The sequence below is a fragment of the Gorilla gorilla genome, chromosome 6, assembly GCF_029281585.2.
Source record: "Gorilla gorilla gorilla isolate KB3781 chromosome 6, NHGRI_mGorGor1-v2.1_pri, whole genome shotgun sequence".
Lineage (NCBI taxonomy): Eukaryota > Metazoa > Chordata > Mammalia > Primates > Hominidae > Gorilla > Gorilla gorilla.
In genome coordinates this window covers 40,486,140-40,512,760 of record NC_073230.2, presented here as the reverse complement: position 1 = coordinate 40,512,760, position 26,621 = coordinate 40,486,140, and the positions used below count along the sequence as shown (strand labels likewise).

The 26,621-nt window shown below is 41.2% G+C and overlaps 1 protein-coding gene and 1 long non-coding RNA gene across 3 annotated transcripts in view; one reads left to right on the top strand and one right to left on the bottom strand.

The window, feature by feature from the left end:
* Positions 1-22,048, bottom strand: part of LOC129523806 (uncharacterized) — a 32,980-nt gene extending 10,932 nt beyond the window's left edge. Inside the window, exon 1 of the long non-coding RNA XR_008667439.2 lies at positions 21,918-22,048. This is a non-coding gene — a long non-coding RNA (uncharacterized lncRNA). The remainder of the gene's footprint in view (positions 1-21,917) is intronic.
* A 20-nt stretch (positions 22,049-22,068) lies between these two features.
* NT5C3A (5'-nucleotidase, cytosolic IIIA) overlaps positions 22,069-26,621 on the top strand; it is a 47,989-nt gene continuing 43,436 nt past the window's right edge. Inside the window, exon 1 of one of the 2 annotated variants that reach the window (XM_019030892.2) lies at positions 22,069-22,332. In XM_019030892.2, the coding sequence (XP_018886437.2) occupies positions 22,180-22,332 (153 nt within the window). In that variant the 5' untranslated portion in view covers positions 22,069-22,179. The remainder of the gene's footprint in view (positions 22,333-26,621) is intronic. The other variant, XM_063708096.1, reaches the window with a different exon arrangement.

Sequence of the window (26,621 nt, the reverse complement as noted above, 5' to 3'; positions counted from 1 at the left end):
CAATCGGTCCTCCCACACAGCTGGGACTACAGGCATGTGCCACCATGCCCAGCTAGCCACCATGGTCGGCTAATCGTTTTTTTCTTTCTTTTATTTTTTGTAGAGACAGTGTTTCACCATGTTACCCAGGCTGGTCTTGAACTTCTGGGCTCAAGGGATCTGCCCGCCTCGGCCTCCTAAAGTGCTGGGATTACAGGTGTGAGCCACTGTGTCCAGCCCCTTCTAGATCATTTCATGTGGTACTGAAGATGACAAAGAGGAAAGAGGAGCAGAAGTAAATGGGAGAACAATTTAAATATATATATATATTCTACTACCACCAAAATCTGCACCTGCAAAGGCTCCACTTGGGCTTCAAGCCTCACTGCAGCAACCCTCCTACTCGTTGCCCGGTAGCATCCAGGGAGAACAATTCTTAAAGGAGCCAATTGGGGAAATTTTAAGCTTTCTGAAGGGCCAATAAAATGCTGCATTTTTCTCAGTAAAAATCATATCAACAAGAAAGGAAGTGAACAGAGGACCAAATATATTTTCAAAAGTTGTTTCAGTTGACTGAAAAAAAAAAATTCCCAGAAACAAGATCCAAAGAGAAAAAGTAGAAAGGCCTTTAAAATAAATAAATAAGTAAATAAATAAATAAATATCTTGAATATCAGCTTTTAATTATGCAGCCTTCTGACCACAGAGCTCTATTTAAAAAAAAATTCCTTTCAAATTTCATATGATCAGAATTATCTGATTTTAGCCAGAACAAACAGCTAATAATCCTGGCTTTGGAACTTTTTTACCAAAGGTACCCCCCTAAGTGACTCACCACCAAAGTTATGACTTAACCAAAGATACACAAGACATCTCCAAAGAGATGCAAAGCCATCCTCACAAGATCCAGAACCACCCCAAAGATAGCTCAAAGAATGGGAAGTTTCACTAGCTGCAAACTGACAACCCACATTTCTGTCTGGCCATATTCTCAGCTGACCACCTACACACAAAGACCTAAAAGTCCTGTGTGTCCCTACAGACAGAAGAAGACAAGAAATCAGAAGTTGTCCATGGAAAGTAAAAGGATCAATAACAAACGGGTACCCCCAAAAGTCAAAAGTCACAGAAATATCAAAACAAAAGGGACTAGTTCCCTGACTGGGAATCAAACCCAGGCCACGGTGGTGAAAGTGTAGAATTTTAACTAGACAAGATAGAGTAGTTATCGTTGCAAATCCTACAAAGGATTCAAAACTGGCAATTTGAGAGTACAAATCATTTTAAATTTGTTTTAGATCAGACTGTTGCTCTTTAATTTTGTCAAGAGAATTTCTAAGAATAGCCATGATACTATTACGTGTCTTTCTTTTAATTTAATCTTCCTATTAATACAAATAGGGCCACTGTTTACAAAGATGCAGAACCACCCCTTCATCCCATTTAATCTTTTTTAAAATTTAGGGATCTTTCTAATGTATAGGATCCATCTTTTAGATTAGAATTTCCAATGGTGTACTTAGGCCTTTTTAAAATTTTTTTAAACTTTATTTATTCATTTATTTATTTACACACAGATGGAGTCTCACTATGCTACTCAGGCTGGTCTCAAACTCCTGGGCTCAAGGCATCCTCCCACCTCAGCCTCCTAAGAAAGATTCCCAGCAGGAGCCACCACACCCAGCTCTAATGGTGTACTTATTCCAATAGCAACTCAATCTAATAAGCCTTTTCATAGAAAGTCTAGGAGGTAATATTCCAGCATTGGAATAAGTTTTTAACAAGAGATGTTTCCTGGACAGGACATCGCAGAGGCAATACCAAAGATCCCTTCCAAAAAATTTACTCCCAGTAATAAGATAAGACAGCAAGTCTCTTGTTGCCACAGACGGCTAAGGATAGTACTTTCCCAGGACTAACCAGGCAACAAGAGTTGTGATGACAAAAGTTCCTTATGGATGGGAATTTTTTTCTTTTGAGACAGAGTCTCGCTCTGTCACCCAGGCTGGAGCGTAGTGGCGTGATCTTGGCTCACTGCCACCTCTGCCACCCGGGTTCAAGCAATTCTCCTGCATCAGCCTCCCAAGTGGCTGGGACTACCGGCGCATGCTGCCACGTCCGGCTAATTTTTTGTATTTTAGTAGAGATGGGGTTTCACCGGGACTTCTTATTAAGACAAAAGTCACTGGAAAGTTTGCCGTATTCGGAAAAACATATACACTGCCACGTCTTGGGTTCCCAGCCAGTTTTAGATTGGCCACCTAATATGACCCCAAAATCACACCCACACCCATAGATGGTGGAGACCAAGAGCAGGTGCTCCCACTTGGTCACAAGTCAAGCTCCCAAGGACATACAAGACAAGAGAGGAACTTCATGTGGCTTTTATTTTGGGGGCCCACAGAAAAATTTGTCTACATAGATGATGGTCTAGTCAGAACCACAAAACCGACCTGTCTGCATGGCTGGCATGGTTGGCTCAAACAGGGGGCTTATAGGGGTTTTAAGTCCACGTCCTACCAGAACAACATAGAAAGACAAAGATGATGGAAAAGACTATTTCTGGGAGGAAAGAAATCAATATTTGATCCCCAGTTTATACCAAAAAAAAGTACACCAGAGTTGCGATACCCAAGACTAGTCACACAAATCCTTTTCTCCCAGATTTTGCATAGGAAAAAGGGACAAACAGTGATTTTTTTGTTTTTTTAATATCTGCTTGGCCAGCTTTTCCAGAGAGACCAGAACCTGGCTAGTAAGAAACTCATACCCCATTCTACTGGCTTATTGGGTCCTGGGTTCCCTTGACCGCTGTTTCCAGAAGAGCAGAGGGGCTTTGGTAATCTTGCTCACAGTGCCAAAACTATAGGGGACAAGGGAAACTCCTTCACCCTCTGAAGTTTCACTAAAACAATCAACTCACAAAGAGGATTAATAGGAGAAATGGAATACAAATGTGTTAATGTGCATGGGAAGAAATACAGAGTGATCAACCCACCCCTCCCACCCCTCTGTGCCTTATATGTGTCTCATATAAGGCACAGAACCTTATATACTATCCTGAGGTTACAGAAAAATGAGGGCTTGGATTGTGACAAACAGGTTATGAAAGGGGAAGAAGAATTGAGGCCTGACTAGCAAAGGTGATCTTATAATGCAGATGAAACCTCACAGGTAGGCTGGGCAGGGTGGCTCAAACCTATAATCTGAGCATTTTGGGAGGTTGAGGCAGGAAGATCGCTTGAGGCCAGGGGTTCAATGTTTCAGTGAGCTGCAATGGTGCCATTGCAATCAGCTTACATGACGGAGTGAGACCCTATCTCTTAAAAAAAAAAAAAAGAAAGAAAGGAAAGAAACCTCACAGGTAGCAGCTATCAGAGAAAAATAGATGGTGACTGTTTCTTTCATACCTTTAAAGGTGTCAGACTTTCAGTTAATCTTTCCTAGATCAGACAAAAGAGGGCCTCGGAGAAAGGCTGACTGCATCAATGCAGATTTTCTCTACAGATGCAAATCTCGCCCATAAAAGACAGCCTTTCAGCTATTCTTGTATTTCCAGCCTTTCTGAATAGCCATCTTGAAATATGTTAAAGAAGTATATTCTGGGGTGAAATATTTTGGTTTCCTATACATGCCTGCTATGTTTCTAGAACAGCAAGGAACCCATGTTGACTGGAACAAATGGGATGAAGGGGAGGGTAGTAGGAGATGACGGTCAGAGAGGTTAAGGAGGGGTAGACTGAGTAGCCTTACAGGCCTCTGTGAGCACTTTAGCTTTTATTATGGGTGTACTGGAAGAGCCATTGGAGGATTTCAAGCAAGGGAATGACATGAGCTCATTCATTGTACAAATGATCACCCTGCCTACTGTGTTTCGAACAGACTATTAAAGGGTCATGGATAGATTACCAAGAGACCATTTAGAAGGCTATTGCAATAATCCAAGTATGACGGTGAAAATGACTGACATAGCAGCAGTAGAAATAAGTGCTCAAATTTTTGATATATTTTGAATTGATGTGGTGTGTGTGAGAGAGAGGTCAAAGATGACTCTGAGGTTTTTTCGTTAGAGTACATAGACAAGAGCAGGGCAGGAGAGGGCTCCCCTCCACACACACACCAGGAATGTCAGGTGACCATCTGGTGATGGTCAGGCAGTTGTGAGCTGTCTCTCTAAAATACTAACTAGTCACAGCCGGCGCCAGGGAAAGGCCGGCTCCCAGTAAATAGAAAACACCTGAAACTGGTGAGCATCCGCTTCCCAGTAAGATCTGGGCGAATGGACTCACACATGCACACTAAGAGGGAAAATGGCAAAGTTTAACTGGGATATGACCTCCTAGGGACATGTGACTGGTAAGGGAAGAATGCCTCAAGTGAGCATGTGTACAACCCCAGTAAACACAGTGCGCATGCTCCCCTCCCACGTGACAGCCCACCCTAAGGGAAGAATCCAGGGAGAAGTAATGCAAGACTCCGGAAGTATGCCAACATATAAAAGGCCAAGCCAAAAGATCAAACCACACACTTGTCTTTCAAGTTGCCCACTTGGCCCTCTTCCAAGTGTACTTTCCTTCCTTTCATTCTTGCTCTAAAGCTTTTTAATAAACTTTCACTCCTGCTCTAAAACTTGCCTTGTCTCTCCTTCTGCTTTATGCCTCCTAGGTCAAACTCTTTCCTCTAAGGAGGCAAGAATTGAGGTTGCTGCAGACTCATACGGATTCATCGGTGGTAACTTATTTTGATGCCATGTGACTCAGATACTTTATACTGTTAACATTTTGACCTCAGTAACTAACAGATGGACAGTTATTAATGAGACAGAGAATGGGTGAGTGGCACAATTACAGAAGAAAAATGGAATGAGGAGTTTGGCTTTGAACACAGCAATTATGAGATGTCTATGGCATCCAAGTGGAGATGCCAAATAAAAAGTTGGACATATCTGTCTGTAGTGCAGGATGCTGCCCTGGAAAAGAGACTTATCAGCATACGCATGGTGCTCAAAGTCATAATAAGATAGAAGGAGACCTCATAGGGAGAGAGGTATAGGGAAATGAAGATATAAAACTGGACTGGGCTCTGGGGTGCTACCAGTAAAAGGAAGGAGGAGTCTGCCAAAAAGACTGAACAGAAGCGTCCAACAAACTCAAGGGAAAACCAGGAGTGAGTTATCAGAAAGGAAATTGTCTTAGTCTATTTTGTGTTACTATTAAAAAAACCTGATGGATAATTTATAAAGAAAAACAGTTTATTTGGCTCACAATTCTGATGGATGTTAAGTTCAAGATTAGGCATATGTAGCTGGGGAGGGCCTCAGGTGGCTTCTACTCATGGTGAAAGACAGAAAGTGACTTGGTGTGTGCAGAGTGTACATGGAGAGAGAAAGAAAGAGAAAGACGGGGAGGTGCCAGGCTCTTTGTAACAATCAGCTCTCATGGGAACTAATGAAAAACTCACTCACCTTTGAAGGAGGGCACTATTTTATTCATGAGGGATCTGCCCCCATGACACAAACACCTCCCAGTAGGACCCACCTCCAACTCTGGGGATCAAATTTCATCACAAGGTTTGGAGGACACAAATTTCCAAACCATAGCAGAAGTGAAAAAAGTATATCTCAAAGGAAAGTGTGACCAGCTATATAAAATGCTGCTAACATACTATAAAGAATGAAGAATTGGAGGCACAAATTCCATTTAGAGACATAGCCAAAGACAGAAATAAACAGTAACCAACCAAGAAGTAAGTGATCCTTTTTTATTCTAAGCTGTGTTTAGGAAGAGTAATATATCCTGGGTTTGCCAAATTCTTCATAGAATTGTTATTGCTTGTTCTAAATTGTTAGGAAGGAAGGACAGAAGGTTAGGTTGACCAAGTATTGCCACAGTTTGAGTGGTGGATCTTGTGGCTCAGCTCAATGTTTCCCTCTTTTCAAAGGCCATCTTCTAGTTGCACAAACCCCTTCACCTTCATATAAAAACAATTGAGATAAAATTGTTCTGAAGATAAGGGAAATACACTCCCTCCACCCCAAACTTCAGGTATTCTTAGGCAACTAAGAATCTTGTGGACCTTGGAGGGAAATCCCTGGTGATGTGCAACAGTCCATAGGGTTCCACTATGAACAGAAGAACATTCAAAATAGTCTAGCTCCTCCAGGAAACACTTATGAAGAGTGGTCATTTAGCATTAGGAGTAGCTCCCTCTTTCAGCAGCGAGTTTTCCTGAGACATGTAAGCGAGCTAAATCCACCTGGGAGTGCAAGCCTGAGGAGTAAAGCTCTAAAGCAACGTATTTTTGACCTTGTACATTCTTAGCTTAGTGCAGATGGATGGGGACAGGAAGTAACATGGGAAATTAGACATCAAAGATTGAAATCTTTGAAGGGTGCTTACCACCCCTTGAAACACCAGCTGGATTTATGACAAAATTATGGCACTTCATATTGAGAATTTTTGAATCACTGGATTAACATGCATATTGGGAGAGAGCTGGCTCAAAGATGAAAGAGAAAGAGTGAGAAAGCTACTTTCAATGGCATCTAGAAGCCTCTAAAGTAGGAAATGACAAAATCATTTCCATATGGGAGGTAAATCACAAGATTCTGGAAATTGTTTCTCAGTTGAAAAAAAGTCTGAATTGTCTACTGTTTTATCCTCTTCTACTACCGTTCCTGCTCCGTCCCCCAGAGCCTTTCCAATCCTCTGCTCTCAGAATTGCCCTGTCCAGACCTACCTTGACTTCCTCTCCCATTATCTATGGAAGTTTTAGCAGCACCTTCCAAAGAAAAGCTGAATCCAAGGGAGGATCCTTCAGTGGCTTATACCACTTACACCTGGACCAAATCAGAACTCAGGGGTTTTACTAATTTCCTGATCCTACCCAAGATCCTATAGGCTTTGCTAAGGAACTTAGTTTGGCAGTAAAGACCTGGCTGGGTGTGGTGGCTCAGCCTGTAATCTCAGCACTTTGGGAGACCAAGGAGGGAGGATCACTTGAGCCCTGGAGTTTGAGATCAGCCTGTACAACATTGTGGGACCACATATCTATAAAAAATAAAAATAATTAGCCAGGTGTGGTTTTGTGGTTCCAGCTACTCAGAAAACTGAGGTGGGAGGACTGCTGGAGCCCAGGAGGTCAAGACTACAGCGAGCCATGATCACACCACTGCATTCCAGCCTGAGTGACAGAGTGGGGTGTGTGTGTGTGTGTGTGTGTGTCTCAAAAAAAAGACCGATAAGCCAGTATATTCATATTTATGTCAACTAGTTCATATGTTACTATCTGAAAGGAAAGGTAGAGAATGGATATCAAAGGTTGATTTGAAGAATCCAGTAAGCAATTTCTATTAACAAAAGGCAGAGGACCCAGCAGAAGCCTCAGAACTGACAAACTGTCTAACACAGGTAATTCCCCAGATATTTCCCAAAGAACACTAATTGGTTTAAGGTGCAACAATGTAAACAAGGATCAAATGAGACTGTATTAGACTACTTTGAAAGATTTTAAAAGATGTTTAAACAATACTCTGGAATAAATGAGGCCAGTTGTATTAGTCCATTTTCACACTGCTATAAATACCCGAGACTGGGTAATTTATAAATAAAACAGGTTTAGTTGACTCATAGCTCTGCATACCTGGGGAAGCCTCAGGAAATTTACAATCATGGTGGAAAGCAAAGGGGACGCAAGGGTCATCTTAAATGGCAGCAGGAGAGAGTGAGAGCGAAGGGGAAACTGCCAAACACTGTAAAAACCTCCAGCTCTCATGAGAACTCCCTCATTATCACAAGAATAGAATGGGGTAATTCACCCCCATGATCCAATCACCTCCCACCAGGTCCCTCCTTCAACATGTGGGGATTACAATTAGAGATGATATTTGGGTGGGAACACAGAGCCAAACCATATCACCAGTCTAAGATCATCAAAATGATCCCTTACTAAATTCAAGTTTATTTAATGGGTTAGACAAAAAATTGGCCAAGGTAGTCAAGTTACATTAAATAAACTGGGACTCCTCACATATTTCTGAGCTTGTAAACCTTCTTGATAAGCCAACCAGGGTGATACAACAGAGGAAGGATGACAATGCCACTAAAATTATAAATTTACAACTCCAGCGACTTACTGGCCAAGTTGCTAGGTTTAAACAGAGGCCACCCTTTTGGAAGGCGTTTCAAAAACATCTAAGAATGTCTGTATTATAAAAAAAAAAAAAAAGACATCTTTTAAAACACTTGTAGAAAGCTGAAATGGGTGCAAAAGCAAAAAGAGAAAATGGAAAGGAAGAACAGGGAGGCTCTGGAAAAATAAAGAGGGCTTTTCCCTTCCTCCTAAGTTACACTCTAGGGGACGTAAATACGTTTATAAGCAAAAAACAAACGAAGGCTTTAGTTGATATGGAAGCCAGACTTTCTATTCTCAACCCTACCCTCCTAAAGAGCCCTCTTCCTTGGAGTAACCAACCACTTCGGATGGTAAGGATACCTAATCAGCCTATGACTGTACATAGATCAGAACTTTTAACTTTGCAGCTAGGGAATTTAGATAGACATCATTCCTTCCTTCTGGTGCCTTCTGTACCAATATATCTTACAAGGAGAGATTTCTTAGAGCTTTATAATGCCCATATCTCTTTTTCAAAAACAGGAAGAATATTCTTCAAAATGAGAAAGAATCAGCTGAAATTGATACTATAAACATTTTCAGTCAAATGATTATTCAGGTTCAATTACTAGGCACCAAAGGAGGAACACCATGATTTGTTAGACTTCATTCCTGATTATCTATGGTCCTGTGCATCCATGAACATAGGGAAAATTCCAATGGCTGTATCAGTAAAAAATACAAGTAGATCCAAATAAACCAATTCCTGATATTAAATGATCCCCATTAAAACAGGAATCCATAATAGGCATAAAGACGTTAATTAAGGAATTCATTGATAATCATTCCTTGCATCTGCCCTTATAATATGCCCATCATCCCAGTACAAAAACCCAAGGGGAAGAAATGGAAATTTATGCCAAATTTAAGAGCCATTAACAATATTGTTGTCCTTTGACATCCAGTATTTCCAAACCCTCATAACCTCTTGTCTAATACACCCATAAATAATAAATGTTTTACTGTATTTGACTTATGTAGTGCCTTTTTCAGTATACCAGTAGATCCTGATAGTCAATACCTGTTTGACTTTACTTGGGACAGTGCCTATACACCTGGACAGTCATGCCCCAGGGTTTCAAGGAAAGCCCAACCTACTTTTCACAAATATTAAAAGTTGATTTACCTGAACTAAATTTTGAAGAAAATTCTGCTCTGCTCCAGTATGTGAATGACCCTTGTTATGCTCTTCCAACTTAGAAAAATGAAAAAGGGACTGTCTATATTTATTGGAACTAGCAAAAAAAAAAAAAAAAAAAACACCATAAAGTCTCTAAGAAAAAACTTCAATTCTGCCTAACAGAGTGAAATACTTAAGACATTTTATTTCTAAGGAAGGGCTACACATAAATCCAGACAGAATAACTGGAATTCTTACATTCCATACTCCAAAAACTAAAAGATAACTTAATGGATTTTGAGATTAGCTGGTTCCTTTTTTTTTTTTTTTTTTTTTTGAGACTGAGTTTCGCTCTTGTGGCCCAGGCTGCAGTGCAATAGCGTGATCTCGGCTCACTGCAACCTCCACCTCCCGGGTTCAAGCGATTCTCCTGCCTCAGCCTCCCGAGTAGCTGGGATTACAGGCGCCCACCACCATGCCCAGCTAATTTTGTATTTTTAGTAGAACAGGGTTTCTCCATGTTGGTCAGGCTGGTCTCAAACTCCCGACCTCAGGTGATTTGCCAGCCTCAGCCTCCCAAAGTGCTAGGATTATAGTGGTGAGCCACTGCACCTAGTGAGATTAGCTGGTTACTGTCATAGCTAGATTCCTAACTTTTCCCTCATGGCACAAACTTTATATATTTATTATTTTTAACACTCTTTTATTTTTTATGTTTTTAGAGACAAAGTCTCACCCTGTCACCCGGGTTAGAGTACAGTGGCACAATCATAGCTCACTGCAGCCTCAACCTCCTGGGCTCAAGCAATCCTCCTGCCTCAGCCTCCCAAGTAACTAGGACTACAGGTGCATGCCACCACACCCAGCTAATTCTTTCATTTTTTGTAGAGATGAAGTCTTGCTATGTTGCCCAAGCTGGTCCCAAACTCCTGGCCTCAATCAATGCTGCCGTCTTGGTTTCTCAAAGTGTTAGGATTACAGGCATGAGCCACCATGCCTGGCCTGTTTATATACATTAGTAAAAGAGGATCATCCAGATCTCATACCTTAAACCACAGAAGGACAAACAGCTAACTAGGAGTTAAAGGATAGTTTTATAAAAGCCCCTGATTGAAGACATCCAAATTACTAGTAACGATTTTTCCACTTTGTCCATGGAAGTCATGGAATCACCTTACACATTCTGGCCCCAAAACACGGGGACAACATAGACGTATCAGCTATTACTGCCAACAACTAGCTTCTGTAGCATGTGGATTACCCCCTTGTTTAAGAGCCATCTCAGCCACAGTTGCACTTCTCAAGGCTACTCAGGAAATTGTAATGAAAGTTCCACTACGTATGTACCTCCTTCTGCTGAAGCTCTTCTAAATTTGCATTGCACTCAACCTTTTTCTATTAGCAGGTTGGCTTCTTTTGTTTTGTTGAGACAGGGTCCCACACTGTCACCCAGGATAGAGTGCAGTGGCATGATCATAGCTCACTGCAGCCTCAATCTCCTGGGCTCAAGCAATCCTCCCATCTCAGCACCCCTGAGTAGCTGGGATCACAGACATGCCACCACACAACCAGCTAATTTTTTAATTTTTCTATAGAGGTGGAGGTCTTGCTATGTTGCCCAGGCTGGTCTCAAACTCCTGGGCTCAAGCCATCCTCCTGCCTCAGCCTCCCAAAATGCTGGGATTATAGGAGTAAGCCACCGTGCCTCGCCAGCTGGTGTCTTATGAGATACTTTTACTGTCTTCCTCACATAATACAATCTTCATTATAATGCTCTTAAGCTCACTTCCCTGCTGCCTAAAGTGACTGATGAGATGCCCTATGATTATATATCACTAACAGTATAGCTCTTGATGGCCAGACAGGATTTGTTAAAAAAACAAAACAAAACAAAAAAACACTAGAGAATGCTGATGTTATTTGGTGATAGATCATATCTAAAGGATAAATATTGGAAAATATTGAGCAGGCTATGCTGTTGTGTCTTTTGTGGACATTACAAAAAGTAAGCCTTTCCTTATGGTGATATCACCTCAGCTGGCTGAATTAATAGAGCTCACTAGAACTTGCCAGTTGGCCAAAGATCAGACAGCTAAAATTTACACTGACAGCCACTATGCTTTTGGTGTAGCTCATGACTTCGGAATGTTACAGAAATAACAAGGTCATCTGACTTCCTCTAGACACCCTACAAAACATGGCTCTCACGTCTCTAAACTTACAGAAGCCATTCAATTACAAAAATAAATTTGGCTATAAGATCCCTAGACATTCAAAAACTGAGTCTCTGGAAAGTAAGGGAAGCCATTTTACTGATGTAGCAGCAAAGACAGCTGCCCTATTACCAGTATGAGATGAAATCATAGAAATAGCCATGCTTAAATGGAACCCAATTAAAAGGGAATGTCAGGATGCTCAAGAAAGAGCCTCAGAAAAGGAAAAAGAAATATGATTAGCAGGCTGGGTGTGGTGGCTCATGCCTGTAATCCCAACACTTTGGGAGGCTGAGGCAGGAGGATCACCTGAGCCGAGGAATTTGAGACCAGTCTAGGCAACATGGTGAAACCCTGTCTCTACAAAAAAAAAAAAAAAATACAAAAATTAGCCAGGCATGTTGGCAGGTGCCTGCAGTCCCCAGTTACCCAGGAGGCTGAGGCAGGAGGATTGATTGGGCCCAGGAGGTTGTGGCTGCAGTGAGCCATGATTGTGGCACTGTACTCCAACCTGGTAGACAGAATGATACCATGTCTCAAAAAAAGAAAGAAAAGAATGAAAGAAAAGAGAGAGAGAAAAGAAATATGGTTAACAAAGGGCAAATATTCCCCGCTACCACTTGTAACCTATAGTTTGGACTCAATGACAAACCCATTTGCCTATGGGATTTCAATTTCCTATGTTACAACACATCTATGAGCTTATACACTAGAGACCTAAAAAAAAAAATGATTGCATGAGAAAAACAATACTACTGAAAACCTTCACCCACAATAGCTTATAAGGTTTATGCTAAATAAACATAATCCAGCCCCTCTGTGAGTCACAGAGGCACTTCTCCCTTTCTGCTGGACCCTTTGATATTTGGCAAATACATTTCGTTCAATTATCTCCTGTTCAGGGATATAAATTCATGTTGGTTATGATTTGCATGTTCTCCCACTGGGTTGAAACATTCCCAAGCAAAAGAGCCACAATGCAAATTATAAGAAAATGTCTGTACTAGTCCATTCTCAGACTATTATAAAGAAATACTGAGACTGGGTAATTTATAAAGAAAAGAGGTTTAATTGGCTTCGGGTTCTGCAGGCTGTACAGCAAACATAGAAGCTTCTGCTTCTGGGGAGGCCTCAGGAAACTTACAATCATGGCAGAAGGCAAAGAGGGAGCAGCACTTCACATGGCCAGAGAAGAAGCAGGGGTGGTGTGGGGTCAGGGTGGGGGGGGCAGGGGACATGCTACACACTTTTAAACAACCAGATCTCACAATAACTCACTCACTATCACAAGAACAGCACCAAGGGGATGGTGCTAGCCTATTCATGAGAACTCTAACCCCATGATCAATCATCTTCCACCAGGCCCCACCTCCAACACTGAGGATTACAATTCAACATGAGATTTGGTGGGAACACAGGTCCAAACCATATTATTGCACCCTGGGCCCCTCCAAATCTCATGTCCTTCTCATGTTGCAAAATAAAATAATTCCTTTTCAAGAGTCTCCCAAAGTTTTAACTTATTCCAGCATTATCTCGAAAGTCCAAAGTCTAGTCTGAGATAAGGCAAGTCCCTTCTATTTATGAGCCTGTAAAATCAAAAACGAGTTAGTTACTTCCAAGATACAATGGGGTACAGGCATTGGGTAAATACTATCATTCCAAAAGGGGGAAATTGGCCGAAAGAAAGGGGCTACAGGCCCCATGCAAGTCCAAAACCCAGTAGGGCAGTCTTTAAATCTTAAAGCTCTGAAATAAGCTCCTTTGACTTGATGGCTCACATCCAGGGGATGCTGGGGCAAAGGGTGGGCTGCCAAAGCCTTGGACAGCTCCACCCCTTTGACTTTGCAGGGTTCAGCCCCTATAGCTACTCTCATGGCCTGGCATTCAGTGCCTGCAGCTTTTCCAGGTGCACAGTGCAAGCTGTTGGCAGCCCTACCATTCCAGGGTCTGGAGGATGGTGACCCCATTCTCACAGTTCCACTAGGCAGTGCCCCAGTGGGGACTCTGTGTGAGGGCTCTAACGCTACATTTCCTCTCCATACTACCCTTAAGTAGAGGTTCTCCATGAGGGCTCTGCCCCTGCAGCAGGCTTATGCCTGGACATCCAGGCTTTTCCATATATCCTCTGAAATCTAGGCAGAGGCTCCCAAGACTCAACCCTTGCACTGTGTGCACCAACAGGCTTAACACCACATGCAAGCTGCCAAGCTGCCACGCTTGTCCCCTCTGAAGTAGCAGCCTGTACCTGGTCCCCTTTGAGACATGGCTGGAGCTGAAGCAGTCAAGATGCACAGAACAGTTTATTATTTATTTCACAGCACACTACTGGGAGATGAAGACATCAAATGTCATGACCTCCAATTGGGTGACTACATTTATTGGGAAAGACATCAGCTAAAGGACTCTCTTAAGCCTCACTGGAAGGAACCTTATTAGATACTGTTGACTAATCATTGTGCAGCTAAACTTGAAGGATTTGACTCTTGGGTTCACATCTCTCATTTAAAAAAAGCCCCAGGCCGGGCGCGGTGGCTCACGCCTGTAATCCCAGCACTTTGGGAGGCCGAGGCGGGTGGATCACGAGGTCAGGAGATCGAGACCATCCTGGCTAACACGGTGAAACCCTGTCTCTACTAAAAATACTAAAAATTAGCCGGGCGTGGTGGCGGGCGCCTGTAGTCCCAGCTACTCGGGAGGCTGAGGCAGGAGAATGGCGAGAACCCAGGAGGCGGAGCTTGCAGTGAGCCGAGATCGCGCCACTGCACTCCAGCCTGGGCGACAGAGCGAGACTCCGTCTCAAAAAAAAATAAAAAAATAAAAATAAAAAAAGCCCCAACTCCTAAATGGATTTCTAAGCCCTCTGGAGATCTTAAGTTAAAATTTTGAAAGACTCCTGGCTCCTCCAAAGACAAGACAAAGACAACAGGGTACACAGAGTATCTCAAGATACTAGACCAGTCCCATACAATAAATTTATTCTATAGCTGGGCATGGTGGTGCATACCTGTAATCCCAGATATTGGGAGGATCGCTTGAACCTAGGAGTTCAAGACCAGTCTAGGCCACATAGCAAGACCTCATCAAAAAACAAAATAAAACAACAATTTCTTCTGTATATGACTTCTACTCTCATGCTTTCCTTTTATACTGTCTAAATATTTAATGACACCCCCTCTGTGGAGGACAAAGCAACTCCATCTTAAAAGTTAACCTGGCCGGGCACGGTGGTTCACGCCTGTAATCCCAACACTTTGGGAGGTCGAGGCAGGTGGATCACCTGAGGTCAGGAGTTCGAGACCAGCCTGGCCAGCATGGTGAAACCCTGTCTGTACTAAAAAAAAATACAAAAATTAGCTGGCCATGGTGGTGCACACCTGTAATCCCAGCTACTTGGGAGGCTGAGGTAGGAGAATTGCTTGAACTTGGGAGGCAGAGTTTACAGTGAGCCAAGATCGTGCCATTGCACTCCAGGCTGGGTGACAGGGCGAGGCTCCGTCTCAAAAAAAAAAAAAAGCTAATACACCATGTTGGCTTCTGATATTCTTTGTTCTGAGAAGGCATCTAAGATTTCCAGTTTATCTATCGTTCATTGTGTAAAAGCAAGTACCATAAATACTGCCCTAAAGTCAAACAAACTTGATATTATTGTATGTCAATTGTCCTACACATTCCTTCTAAACCACCCCTTCCCACTGGTATATAAGCCTTGGGTCTGAGGGGTCATGGTAATGGGCATCCACCATCTTGTCTTACTGCCACTGAAGACACAGACATGGCTTCTGTTTGTAACTGGATTTGTCAGCCTCTGTCTTCAGCCTCTCAGCTTCTGTGGACTTCGGGGTAGGTTTGCACATGTCTGCTCCCCACAAAACACCTTCCTTTATTCAATACCCTCACCATACATTGGAAAATAACTAATTTGATGAACATAAATATGGGACAGACTCTTATTTTCCAATATTTCCATATCAAAATGACATTGGTATTCTAATGTCAACCCCTTGGAACCAATCCAATGTTCCTACAGCTTATGGTACTTTCTTTTCAGATATAATATACTATCTGAAATAGTATAATGTACTATCTAGGTTCCCATGTAGAAAGGAACATCCAGAAAGTCCTTCCCAATTCTAGATCTCATTGGTCTATTTTTAATACTTGACAAATGGATCATTGTGTTTCTATAAATATAGGTATCAGTTACTGTGCAAGGTCCCCAGGTATAAGAAAAGACAGCAGCAACCTGTGTGCCCTGTCACAGTATCTCTTGACTGAGGGGACAGAAACCTTGCTTTTGTGGTTGGAAAAAAAACAGTATAATGTAACCTAGAATCACACAGTAGGAATCACTTAATGGACTAGGATCCCACTAGATGGTAATTTAGGACTCACTCAGAAAAAATATGGGAAGTCTTATGACACACTCAGACTAAGCTCTATTTAGGAGTAGCTACCATTCACCTCATGTTGATTTGGAACACTCAACATTTTTGGGTCCATAACTTATACTCAAACTGCACCTCTGCCATAAATGCCCAGTGGCAACAACATGTTTGGTGGATATGGCAACACTGGCCAAGTAAGGTAGAGATCCTTAGGAGCAACAGATGCAGGATTGGGAGTGTTAGGGCAAGTCAAGAGTGCATATAATGAAAAAAGGCATTTTCAAAAAAAATCAATACTTACTGACCTAAATTTAAGCTAAAGGAAGTACTCTTCCAGGAAAAAAATAAAGGCGAGGCAGCTGCCTGAAAAGATAATGATGCTATTTTTAAAGCGGGTAAATCAAACTGCTCAATTTACGGGGAAAATGCTAAGGTCCAATAGTGAAAAAGAGCATGTGTCCAAACTCACATTTTTTTAGTTCTGTTTTTTTTTTATGGATTTAGGGGTACAAGTGCAGTTGTGTTACATGGATATATTGAGTAGTGGTAAAACGTGGGCATTTAGTGCACCCATCACCAGAATAGTATACATTGTATCTAATAGGTGGTATTTTATCCTGCCCCCCTACCCTTGCACCACTTGGAGTCTCCAATGTCTATTATTCCACTCTGTATGTTTATGTGCACCCATTGTTTGACTCCCACTTGTAAGTGAGAAAAAAAATTAATTTTGTTTCTGAGTTATTTCACTAAAGAAAATGGTCTGCAGTTCCATCTATACATATAAATATATATATTTATATATAAGTGTGTTTTATATACTTATAAATTATATATAAATATATATAACATATTATAAATATATAAAACACATATTTATATATTATATATTATATTATATATAATATATACTATATAACATATAAAATATATAAAATAAAGGCTAGGCAGCTGTCTGAAAAGATATTGTATATTATATAAATATAATTTTATATATAAAATATATATTTTATATATACTTATATAATATATAAATTATATATTTTATATATACTTATATAATATATAAATTATATATTTTATATATACTTATATAATATATAAATTATATATTTTATATATACTTATATAATATATAAATTATATATTTTATATATACTTATATAATATATAAATTATATATTTTATATATACTTATATAATATATAAATTATATATTTTATATATACTTATATAATATATAAATTATATATTTTATATATACTTATATAATATATAAATTATATATTTTATATATACTTATATAATATATAAATTATATATTTTATATATACTTATATAATATATAAATTATATATTTTATATATACTTATATAATATATAAATTATATATTTTATATATACTTATATAATATATAAATTATATATTTTATATATACTTATATAATATATAAATTATATATTTTATATATACTTATATAATATATAAATTATATATTTTATATATACTTATATAATATATAAATTATATATTTTATATATACTTATATAATATATAAATTATATATTTTATATATACTTATATAATATATAAATTATATATTTTATATATTATAATTTATATTATATAAAATATATATAATATATATATCTTTATGTCCATGAGTACTCAATGTTTAGCTCCCATTTATAAGTGAGAACATGCAGCACTTGGTTTCCTGTTCCTGCATTAATCTGCTTAGGATAATGGCCTCCAGCTGCATTAATGTTGCTGCATATGACATGATTTTGTTCTTTTTTTATGGCTGTGTAGTATTGACTCATGTCCATGTACCACATTTTCCTCATCCAATCCATTGTTGATGGACATGTAGGTTGATTCGATGTCTTTGCTCTTGTGAATAGTGCTGTGATGCATGTGTCTTTTTGGCAGAATAATTTATTTTCTTTTGAATATATACCCAGTAATTAGATTGCTGGGTTGACTTGTAGTTCTGTTTTATGTTATTTGAGACATGTCCAAACTGCTTTCCACAGTGGCTGAATTAATTTACATTCCCACCAATAGTGTTTAAGCATTCTCCTTTGCCCATGGCCTCACCAGCATCTGTTGTGTTTTGACTTTAAAAGCCATTCAGACTGGTGTGAAATGATATCATATTGTGGTTTTGATTTGCATTTCTCTGATGACCAGTGTTGTAGAGCATTTTTTCATATGCTTGTGGGCCATTTGTATGTCTTCTTTTGAAAAATGTTGTCCTTCAAGTCAAGGGCAGTATGGTCACTTTTTAATGGTTTTTCTTGTTGAGTAGTTTGAGTTTCTTATAGATTTTGAATAGTCACCCTTTGTCACATGCATTCTTTGCAAATATTTTCTCCCATTCTATAGGCTGTATGTTTAGTCTGTTGATTATTTGTTTTGCACTGCAGAAGCTTTTTAGCTTAATGAAGTCCCATTTGTCAACTTTTGTTTTTCATTTTTGTTGTTTCCTTTTGAGGACTTAGTCATAAGTTCTTTGCCTAGGCCAATGTCCGGAAGAGTTTTTCCCAGGGTTTCTTCTAGGATTTTTATGGTTTCAGGTCTTACATTTAAGTCTTAAATCCATCTTGGTTAATTTTTGTATACAGTGAGAGACGGGGGTCCAGGTTCATTCTTCTGCATATGGCTCTAAAATTATCCCGGCACAATTTATTGAATAGGGTGTCCTTTTGCCAGTGTATATTTTGTCAAATATCAGTTTGCCACAAATACGGGACATTTATTTCTAGTTTCTCTATTTTGTTCCATTGATCTATGTGTCATGTCTATTTTTATACCAGTACCATGCTGTTTTGTTTACTATGGCTTTGTAGTATAATTTTAAGTCAAAATGTGATACCTCCAGCTTTACTCCTTTTGTTTAGGATTGCTTTGTCTATTTGGGCCCTTTTATGGTTCCACATGAATTTTAGGATTGTTTTTTCTAATTCCATGAAGAATGACATTGGTAGTTTGCCAGGTATTGTGTTGAATCTGTATTTGCTGAATATGTATTCCTGAATCTGTATTTGCTGAATCTGTATTGTTGAATTTGAATTGCTTTGGGCAGTATGGTCATTTTGATGACATTAATTCTTCTAATCCTGGAGCATGAGGTGTTTTTCCATTTGTTTGTGTCATCTATTCTTTCTTTCTTTTTTTCTTTCCTTCTTTCCTTCCCTTTCTTCCATTCTTTTCCTTTTTCTTGAGACAGGGTCTCACTTTTTTTTTTTTTTTTTTTTTTTTTGAGACACAGTCTTGCTCTGTTGCCCAGGCTGGAATGCAGTGGTATGATCTTGGCTCACTGAAAGCCACCTCCTGGGTTCATGCCATTCTCCTGCCTCAGCCTCCCGAGTAACTGGGACTACAGGCGCCCGCCACCACGCCCAGCTAATTTTTTGTATTTTTAGTAGTGATGGGGTTTCATCGTGTTAGCCAGGATGTTCTCGATCTCCTGACCTTTTCACCAAGGCTGGAGTCCATAATCATAGCTCACTGCAGTCTCCAACTGCTAGGCTCCAGCAATCCTCCCACCTCAGCCTCCTGAGTAGTTGGGACTACAGGCATGCAGTGTCAGGCCTCTGAGCCCAAGCTAAGCCATCATATACCCTGTGACCTGCAAGTTATATGCCCAGATGGCCTGAAACAAGTGAAGAATCACAAAAGAAGTGAAAATGGCCTGTTCCTGCCTTAACTGATGACATTCCACCACAAAAGAAGTGAAAAATGGTGGGTCCCTGCCTTAACTGATGACATTACCTTGTGAAATTCCTTCTCCTGGCTCATCCTGGCTCAAAAGCTCCCCCACTGAGCACCTTGCGACCCCCACCCCTGCCTGCCAGAGAACAACCCCCCTTTGACTGTAACACATTTTCCTTTACCTACCCAAATATTACAAAACGGCCCCACCCCTATCTCCCTTCACTGACTCTCTTTTGGACTCATCCCGCCTGCACCCAGGTGAAATAAACAGCCTTGTTGCTCACACAAAGCCTGTTTGGTGGTCTCTTCACACGGACGAGAGTGAAACGCAGCACCATGCCCAGCTAACTTCTTTGGTTTTGCAGGGATTGTAGAGACAGGGTCTCGCTATGTTGCCGAGACTGCTCTCAAACTTGTGGCCTCAAGCAATCCCCCAACCTTGGGCTTCCAAAGTGCTGAGATTACAGGCACCAGCCACCTTACCTGGCCTGATTTCTTTCATCAGTATTTTGTAGTTCTCTGTGTAGAGATCTGCATTAGTCTGTTTTCTGGCTGCTGATAAAAACATACCCCAGACTGGGCAATTTACAAAAGAAAGAGGTTTAATTGGACTTCCAGTTCCACGTGGCTGGGGAAGCCTCACAATCATAGTGGAAGGCAGGGAGCAAGTCCCATCTTACATGGATGGGAGCAGACAAAGAGAGAATGAGGAAGACGCAAAAGCGGAAACCCTGATAAAACCATCAGATCTCCTGATACTTAAGTCACTACCACCAAAACAGTATGGAAGAAAACACCCCAATGATTCAATTATCTCCCACCAGGTCCCTCCCACAACACATGTGAATTATGGGAGTATAATTCAAAATGAGATGTGGGTGAGGATACAGGGTCAAACCATATCAAGATCTTCCATGTCTTTCAACAAGAATAATTAATATGTTAATTCACATAGAAGCTGAAATAGTCTCCAAACATGGCCAACCCTCTTAGATTCAGAAACACAAGGTTTACACTTATAAAAAACATATGGACCCCTTTCCTCCTGGAAATTTACTACCAGGGTTTGTAGTCTAATTGACTATACTCCTACAGCTTTAACATCTCATATATATGATAATCAGACCTATGATATAGTATAACTAGTTAAAATAGAAATCATATTTCAGAGTACCCACATTCTTCCCATGTGCAGTTGACGGGCTATATTACAAAAACAAAATTTGGAACTCCATTTCTGTTTTAGATTGTCCACAGCTTCAAGACGAATGTTATTGTCTACAAAATGTTTAAAATCCTGAAATTATAGAAACGTGGCTTTAGTCTCTACCCATTCAAAATAATATGTAATATATGGAAAATGTTTTTGTTAAGGAAGAAAGATAAATGAGACTGTGACCATCTTAGGCCTCACAATCAGACAACATTTAAGTCATATTGGTATTTGGTGCAAAACTGGATTCATAAAAAATTACTTTGGCGACAAAATGACACAGTAGTCTAGATAGTGATACTCAAATATTCTGGGTATTAAAACTCAGTCTTCTTCAGGTTATACTCCCAGCTAACTTACTTTGGGACACGTTCTCGGTCTATACTGAGTCTGTGTTCCCAGGCTTAAGTCCTCAAACTTGGCCGAGTAATAAAACTAACCATGATTTCTTTAAGTTTTAGTGCCTGTTATTTCACCTTTCGGTCGACAAATCGTTTTTCTCATATTCCTCTGTCTTACATCAATTTAATTTGTAGACCAGCCAAATGACATAAAAGGCTAGAAGGAAACAATTTTTCCTCCCCTACAACTATTTCCTCTAGTCCTCCGGCTGAAAGTTGTTCCACGTCCTGGGCAGAGAGAGCCCCACCAGGCAGCACCACCAGCTCCACAGAGTTGGAGCGATTCCCCCAAGAAGCTCCCCTGCGCCCCTCCTCACCCCCAAAGACCAGCAGAAGAAATGGCATCTATCCCTTGGAAGACACTAGGCAGGAGAGAACAACTGCAAGCCCTTCTGCTCACACAGAAAAAAGGATGGCGGAGGCGGCGAAGGGGATGTAGCAGAAATTCCGCGGCTGCGGCGGAAGGGACACCGCCCCTCTCCAGCCTAACTCTGAGCCATCTTCCCCCTGTTGTTATAGCACTTAGAACGGACGCCACTGCGCAGGTCACACCGTGCCGCGCCGCCTTCTGGGGACCGGCGTCCAGAGGGGCTGAGGCGCGAAGGCCGGAGACCGACTTCTTAGCGGGCCGCAGTTGGAATTAGATTTCTATTGGGGCGGGGATCGAGCGAACCACGGCCTAATCCTCATTAGCAGAGAAGGATAATTACCGCAATACTCTGCCCTGCCCTCACAGCAGCTCGTGAGACCCTGAGTCGGCTAAAGGCCGCCTCCAGCCTGGGCTCCGGGCACAGGCCACGCCCCTCCCGCCGCGTCCTCGCCTCTCCCGTCGATGGAGTGTGGGTGGGGCTTCGTGGGGGCGGAGCTGCGCGGGGCGGGGCGTCGCGGGCTCGTCCGTGATGCTCTTGGATCCCGCGCTTCCGAGACTCGCAGTCTACGCGAGCTGCCTGTTTTTTTCCTGCCTGGACGCGCATGAGGGCCCCGTCCATGGACCGCGCGGCCGTGGCGAGGGTGGGCGCGGTAGCGAGCGCCAGCGTGTGCGCCCTGGTGGCGGGGGTTGTGCTGGCTCAGTACATATTCACCTTGAAGAGGAAGACGGGGCGGAAGACCAAGATCATCGAGATGGTGAGTGTGGAGGCTCGGCGCGCCCAGAGCACGCGAGGGGCCGGCTGGGCCGTCCGCTGGCCTCGGCAGCCTGTGCTGGGCCGCTGCTCGGTCGCGACTGGGAGCTGCCGGCGTCGCCTGTCAGGCTGGGATCTCGCTAGCTCGGGACGCGCAGCTTGGGGGACCCGGCCGCCCCGCGTGCGGCCACTCCGCGGGCTTGGTGACCAGGGTTGGGTCCCCGGCTGCGGCCCTTGGCTGCCTGTGGTCTTTGTTAGGTTTCCGTTTGAAGGAGCAAGGCAGAAAATAGATGAATCGGACACAGGCTACTTTGTGCTGCAAAACCCGTTTCTCTAGAGATAAGCTGCATGTCCTGGGCAGGTCGCTCCTTCTCTCCCTGCCTTGCTCCCGCCCTCCCCCCGGATCCGCGTCAAACCGTTGCCGCTAATCTAGTTGCAATTCCCGCAGAGGACTAGTTTTATGTTGGGGCTGCCATGAGTTAGATTATGAAAATGTGCAATATCTAAAATTTTACAAGAATGGCAATCCAGGAGAAATTCAGGGTAGTTTATTTTGTATTTGAATGTATTCCTTCTTGTCTCAAAACTCCCACGAAATATCTTTGTTTTCATCTTAACTCCCAAAGCTCTTGTATACATTTTCGAATTTAATTTTTTATTGAAGAGGGTGTCTCAAGAATTCCCTTTGAGATACATTATAAGTAATTGTTTCAAAAATGAGGATATTTAGTTTCGTTTTGTATTTTAGTTAGAACCCACTCAGGAAGACAATTCTTGCACAAACTTGCACGCTTATGTATTTCCTGAAATGCATAATCCTGGGTATACGCCTGACCGTGTGCTATACATGTGAACATCTAGGGTCAGATGATTTATGATAGAACAAAATTTAAAATCTACACTAAATAATATCATTTTAGGGTGTAATACTTGGAATTTCTCAGCACCTGCAATATGTTCCAACTGACGAAAGACACGATTTGTCCTATTGGTTGTATTGACCCCAGGTTGAATACAGACGTATTTGCATAATTAAAATTAGCCAGTGTCCCAGCTATATGGGAGGCTGAGAGGAGGATCACTGGAATCTGGGAGTTCAAGGTTATAACCACACCTGTGAATAGCTACTGCACTCCAGCCTGGGAAACATAGCGAGACCCTGTCTCTTAAAAAAAAAAAGTTAATTCCCACTTGTCTCATATTCCAATAATATTCCCTAATTTTGAATTAATTTATTCTTAAAGGGTCTTAATAATTCTAAAGGCTTATTAAAATTCATTTGTCCCACATCTGTATGCCCACAGCAGCAAATGGTTTTATCTCAGAAGTTTCATTTTGCTTTTGTTGCTTTCCTGCTTAGAAAACTTGGCTTTCTTTTGCCCACAACCCAAGGTTAATAATGCCTATGTACGGGAAAAAACCGAGTTGCCATATCTCCCTGCCTGTGCTTAAACTGTGGTTTGGTCTGTATACCACTTATCTAAGCCAAGTAAGGTTAAAAATCAGTGTGTTCACAAAATCCTTCAATGATACCATCATAGGAACAGTTTGCTATCTTTGTGACAAATAATGAAGACCTATCTAGAATACCAACTTATTGGTACTAAAGAAATAAGTCAATATTTACATGTATGCGTAGTATATTAATTCAGGTTGTAATATATGTGTAGCCTGCTAGTAGCTTTTCAATGGAAAAAGTGAAAAGAGCTTCATGTTAACTTTTTTAATTTTAATAGGTTGCTTCTTCAAGTGGAAGAAGTATTTGACTGGGGTCAGAAGACCTGGGTTGGAATCCTAGTTCCATCTTTCTGTAATAATGTAGGTCTGCTCTGCCCATCCTCTGCCCTCCTCCCTCAGAAAAATCTCTGCAAACCCATGATGTCCAACAGACATAGCTCATATTGGTCACAGCTAACGGAGTTAACTACCTAACCAAGTTGGGCCTATCTAACTGGCTAAGAAAACCAATAACTTCTGGGACTTGGTCAAAATGATGCATTGTCTTGCAAGAGTTTTTAATTGAGAGACATGAGGAAGTTGCTAGTGGGTTGTGTATGCTACAGCTGAAATATCCCATAGGGCAGCAAGATTAATGTACAGAAGAAGCCAGTCATGGCTAGGCATGGTGGCTCACACCTGTAATCCCAGCACTTTGGGAGGGTGAGGTGGGAGAACCCTGTCTCAAAAAAAAAAAGAAAAGAAAGAAGGAAAACAAGATAGGGAATGGGATCAAGAAACTGAATTGTAAAGGAATTTTGTAAAGCCATTATAAAGAGTTTGCTCTTTATTTTGTAACAAAGGATCATCAAAGGTTTGCTTTGGCAGGGTACAGTGGCTCACGCCTGCAATCCCAGCACTTTTGGAGGCTGAGGCGGGAGGATCCCTTGAGCCCAGAAGTTCGAGACCAGCCTGGGCGGCATAGGGAGACCCTTTCTCTACAGAAAATAAATATTTTAGCCAGTGCAGTGGCACACACTTGTAGTGTAGTGCCAGCTACTTAGGGGCAGAAGGTGAAATCTCTTGAGTCAAGGTGGTCGAGGCTGCAGTGAGTCGTGATCACACCATTGCACTCAAGCTTGGGTGACAGAGTCACCCAGAGTCTCAAAACAGAGAAACAAAAAACCCAACAGTATGTTTTATGAAGATGAGATAAGGTGGACTGGAAGGGAAGATCCTGGAAAGAAAGAAATTTAGGAGGTTGGTAGTATTGCTTGCGAAAGATGATTAGAGACCTTAAACTATGGCACTAGCAACAGGTGTGGAAATAAGGGATCAGGAGACAAACATTTCAGAGATAAAGTCAACGGGACTTTGTGCACAGACTGTAGAGTCATACAAACCTAGTTTTGAATCTAGTTTTTCTCATTTATCAAGCCATGTGACCTTGGGCAAATTACTTAACTTCTCTGAATCTCCCATTTTTCATCTATTAATTGGGAGATAATGATAGTACCTACTTCATAGGTTGTGAAGATTAAATGAGATAACACAGTGCCTAGAACATAATTGCTTTCTTTCAGAGCTTATTATTTGTGATCATTAGATAAAGGGATTAATTGTAAGGAGAAATAACTTTAAGGTTATCAGGTAACTGCTGATTCTGGTTATATTATTAGCCAAGATGAAGAGAAGGAAAAAGGGGCAGGTTTGGAAAGTAGCCAGGAGGTAAGGGAAATGTGGAATCACAAGTTCACTTTAAGTCATATGAAATTTGAGATGATCAAGGAATGACCAACTAGAAATGTTCATGAAATAGTTAATATATTTAAAGTGCCTAGAAAAGTGCCTGGCCCAGAGTAACTAATATATACATTACTTATTGTTATTATTAGCAATAGCAACTGAAAATGGAAGGCTGGTGCTCTAAAGATAAATTGGGGCTAGAAATAATATTTTCCCAAATGTCTAGCCTCTCAATGGCAAGTGTGGAGCTGGATATTATTTCTCATCCATAGTTTTACAGCGAGAAGAAAACAGAAAACTTGGCAATGCCAAGTTCAGTAAAGATGCTGAAAGCTGTCAGAGGTGGAATAACAGGAAATGTTTCCAAAAGAAGGGGCAGAATTAGCTATGTCCATCTTCTCTAAGGTCAGAAGTTGATGACAAGATCAGAAGTTGGTCTGAAAGGCTATGGTAGCAGTGGGTTGAGCCGCCATTGGTAAAACAATGATGTGAAGAAAACTAAAAAATGACTATTGGGCAGAGGTAGTAGTTGTGCTGAGGATGGGTATTTTGTTTTGTTTTTTGAATGGTTGGCACAGGAGTATGTTGGTGGGCAGAGGAGTAGTGAAAAGCAAATGGTTAAAGATAAGAGGAGGAGAAAGAATAATCAGCCTAGCAAAGTTCTAGGGGAGATGTGGACAGATGCCTTTTGAGGGGAATACGGAACATCTCTGTCTTTCTGAAAGAGTGTACTACTCTGGGCCAGGCGCGGCGGCTCCCGCCTGTAATCCCAGCACTTTGGGAGGCCAAGGCGGGTGGATCACCTGAGGTCAGGAGTTCGAGACCAGCCTGACCAACATGGTGAAACCCCGTCTCTACTAAAAATAAAAAACCAAAGTAGTTGGGCGTGGTGGCGGGTGCCTGTAATCCTAGCTACTTGGGAGGCTGAGGCAGGAGAATCACTTGAAACCAGGAGGCAGAGGTTGCAGTGAGCCAAGATTGCACCATTGCACTCCAGCCTGGGTGACAGAGCAGGATGTCATCTCAAAATAAAATAAAATAAAAAAATAATAAAAGTGTACTATTCATACTGAGTTATAGTTACTTATTCTCCATATTCTTATTATATTA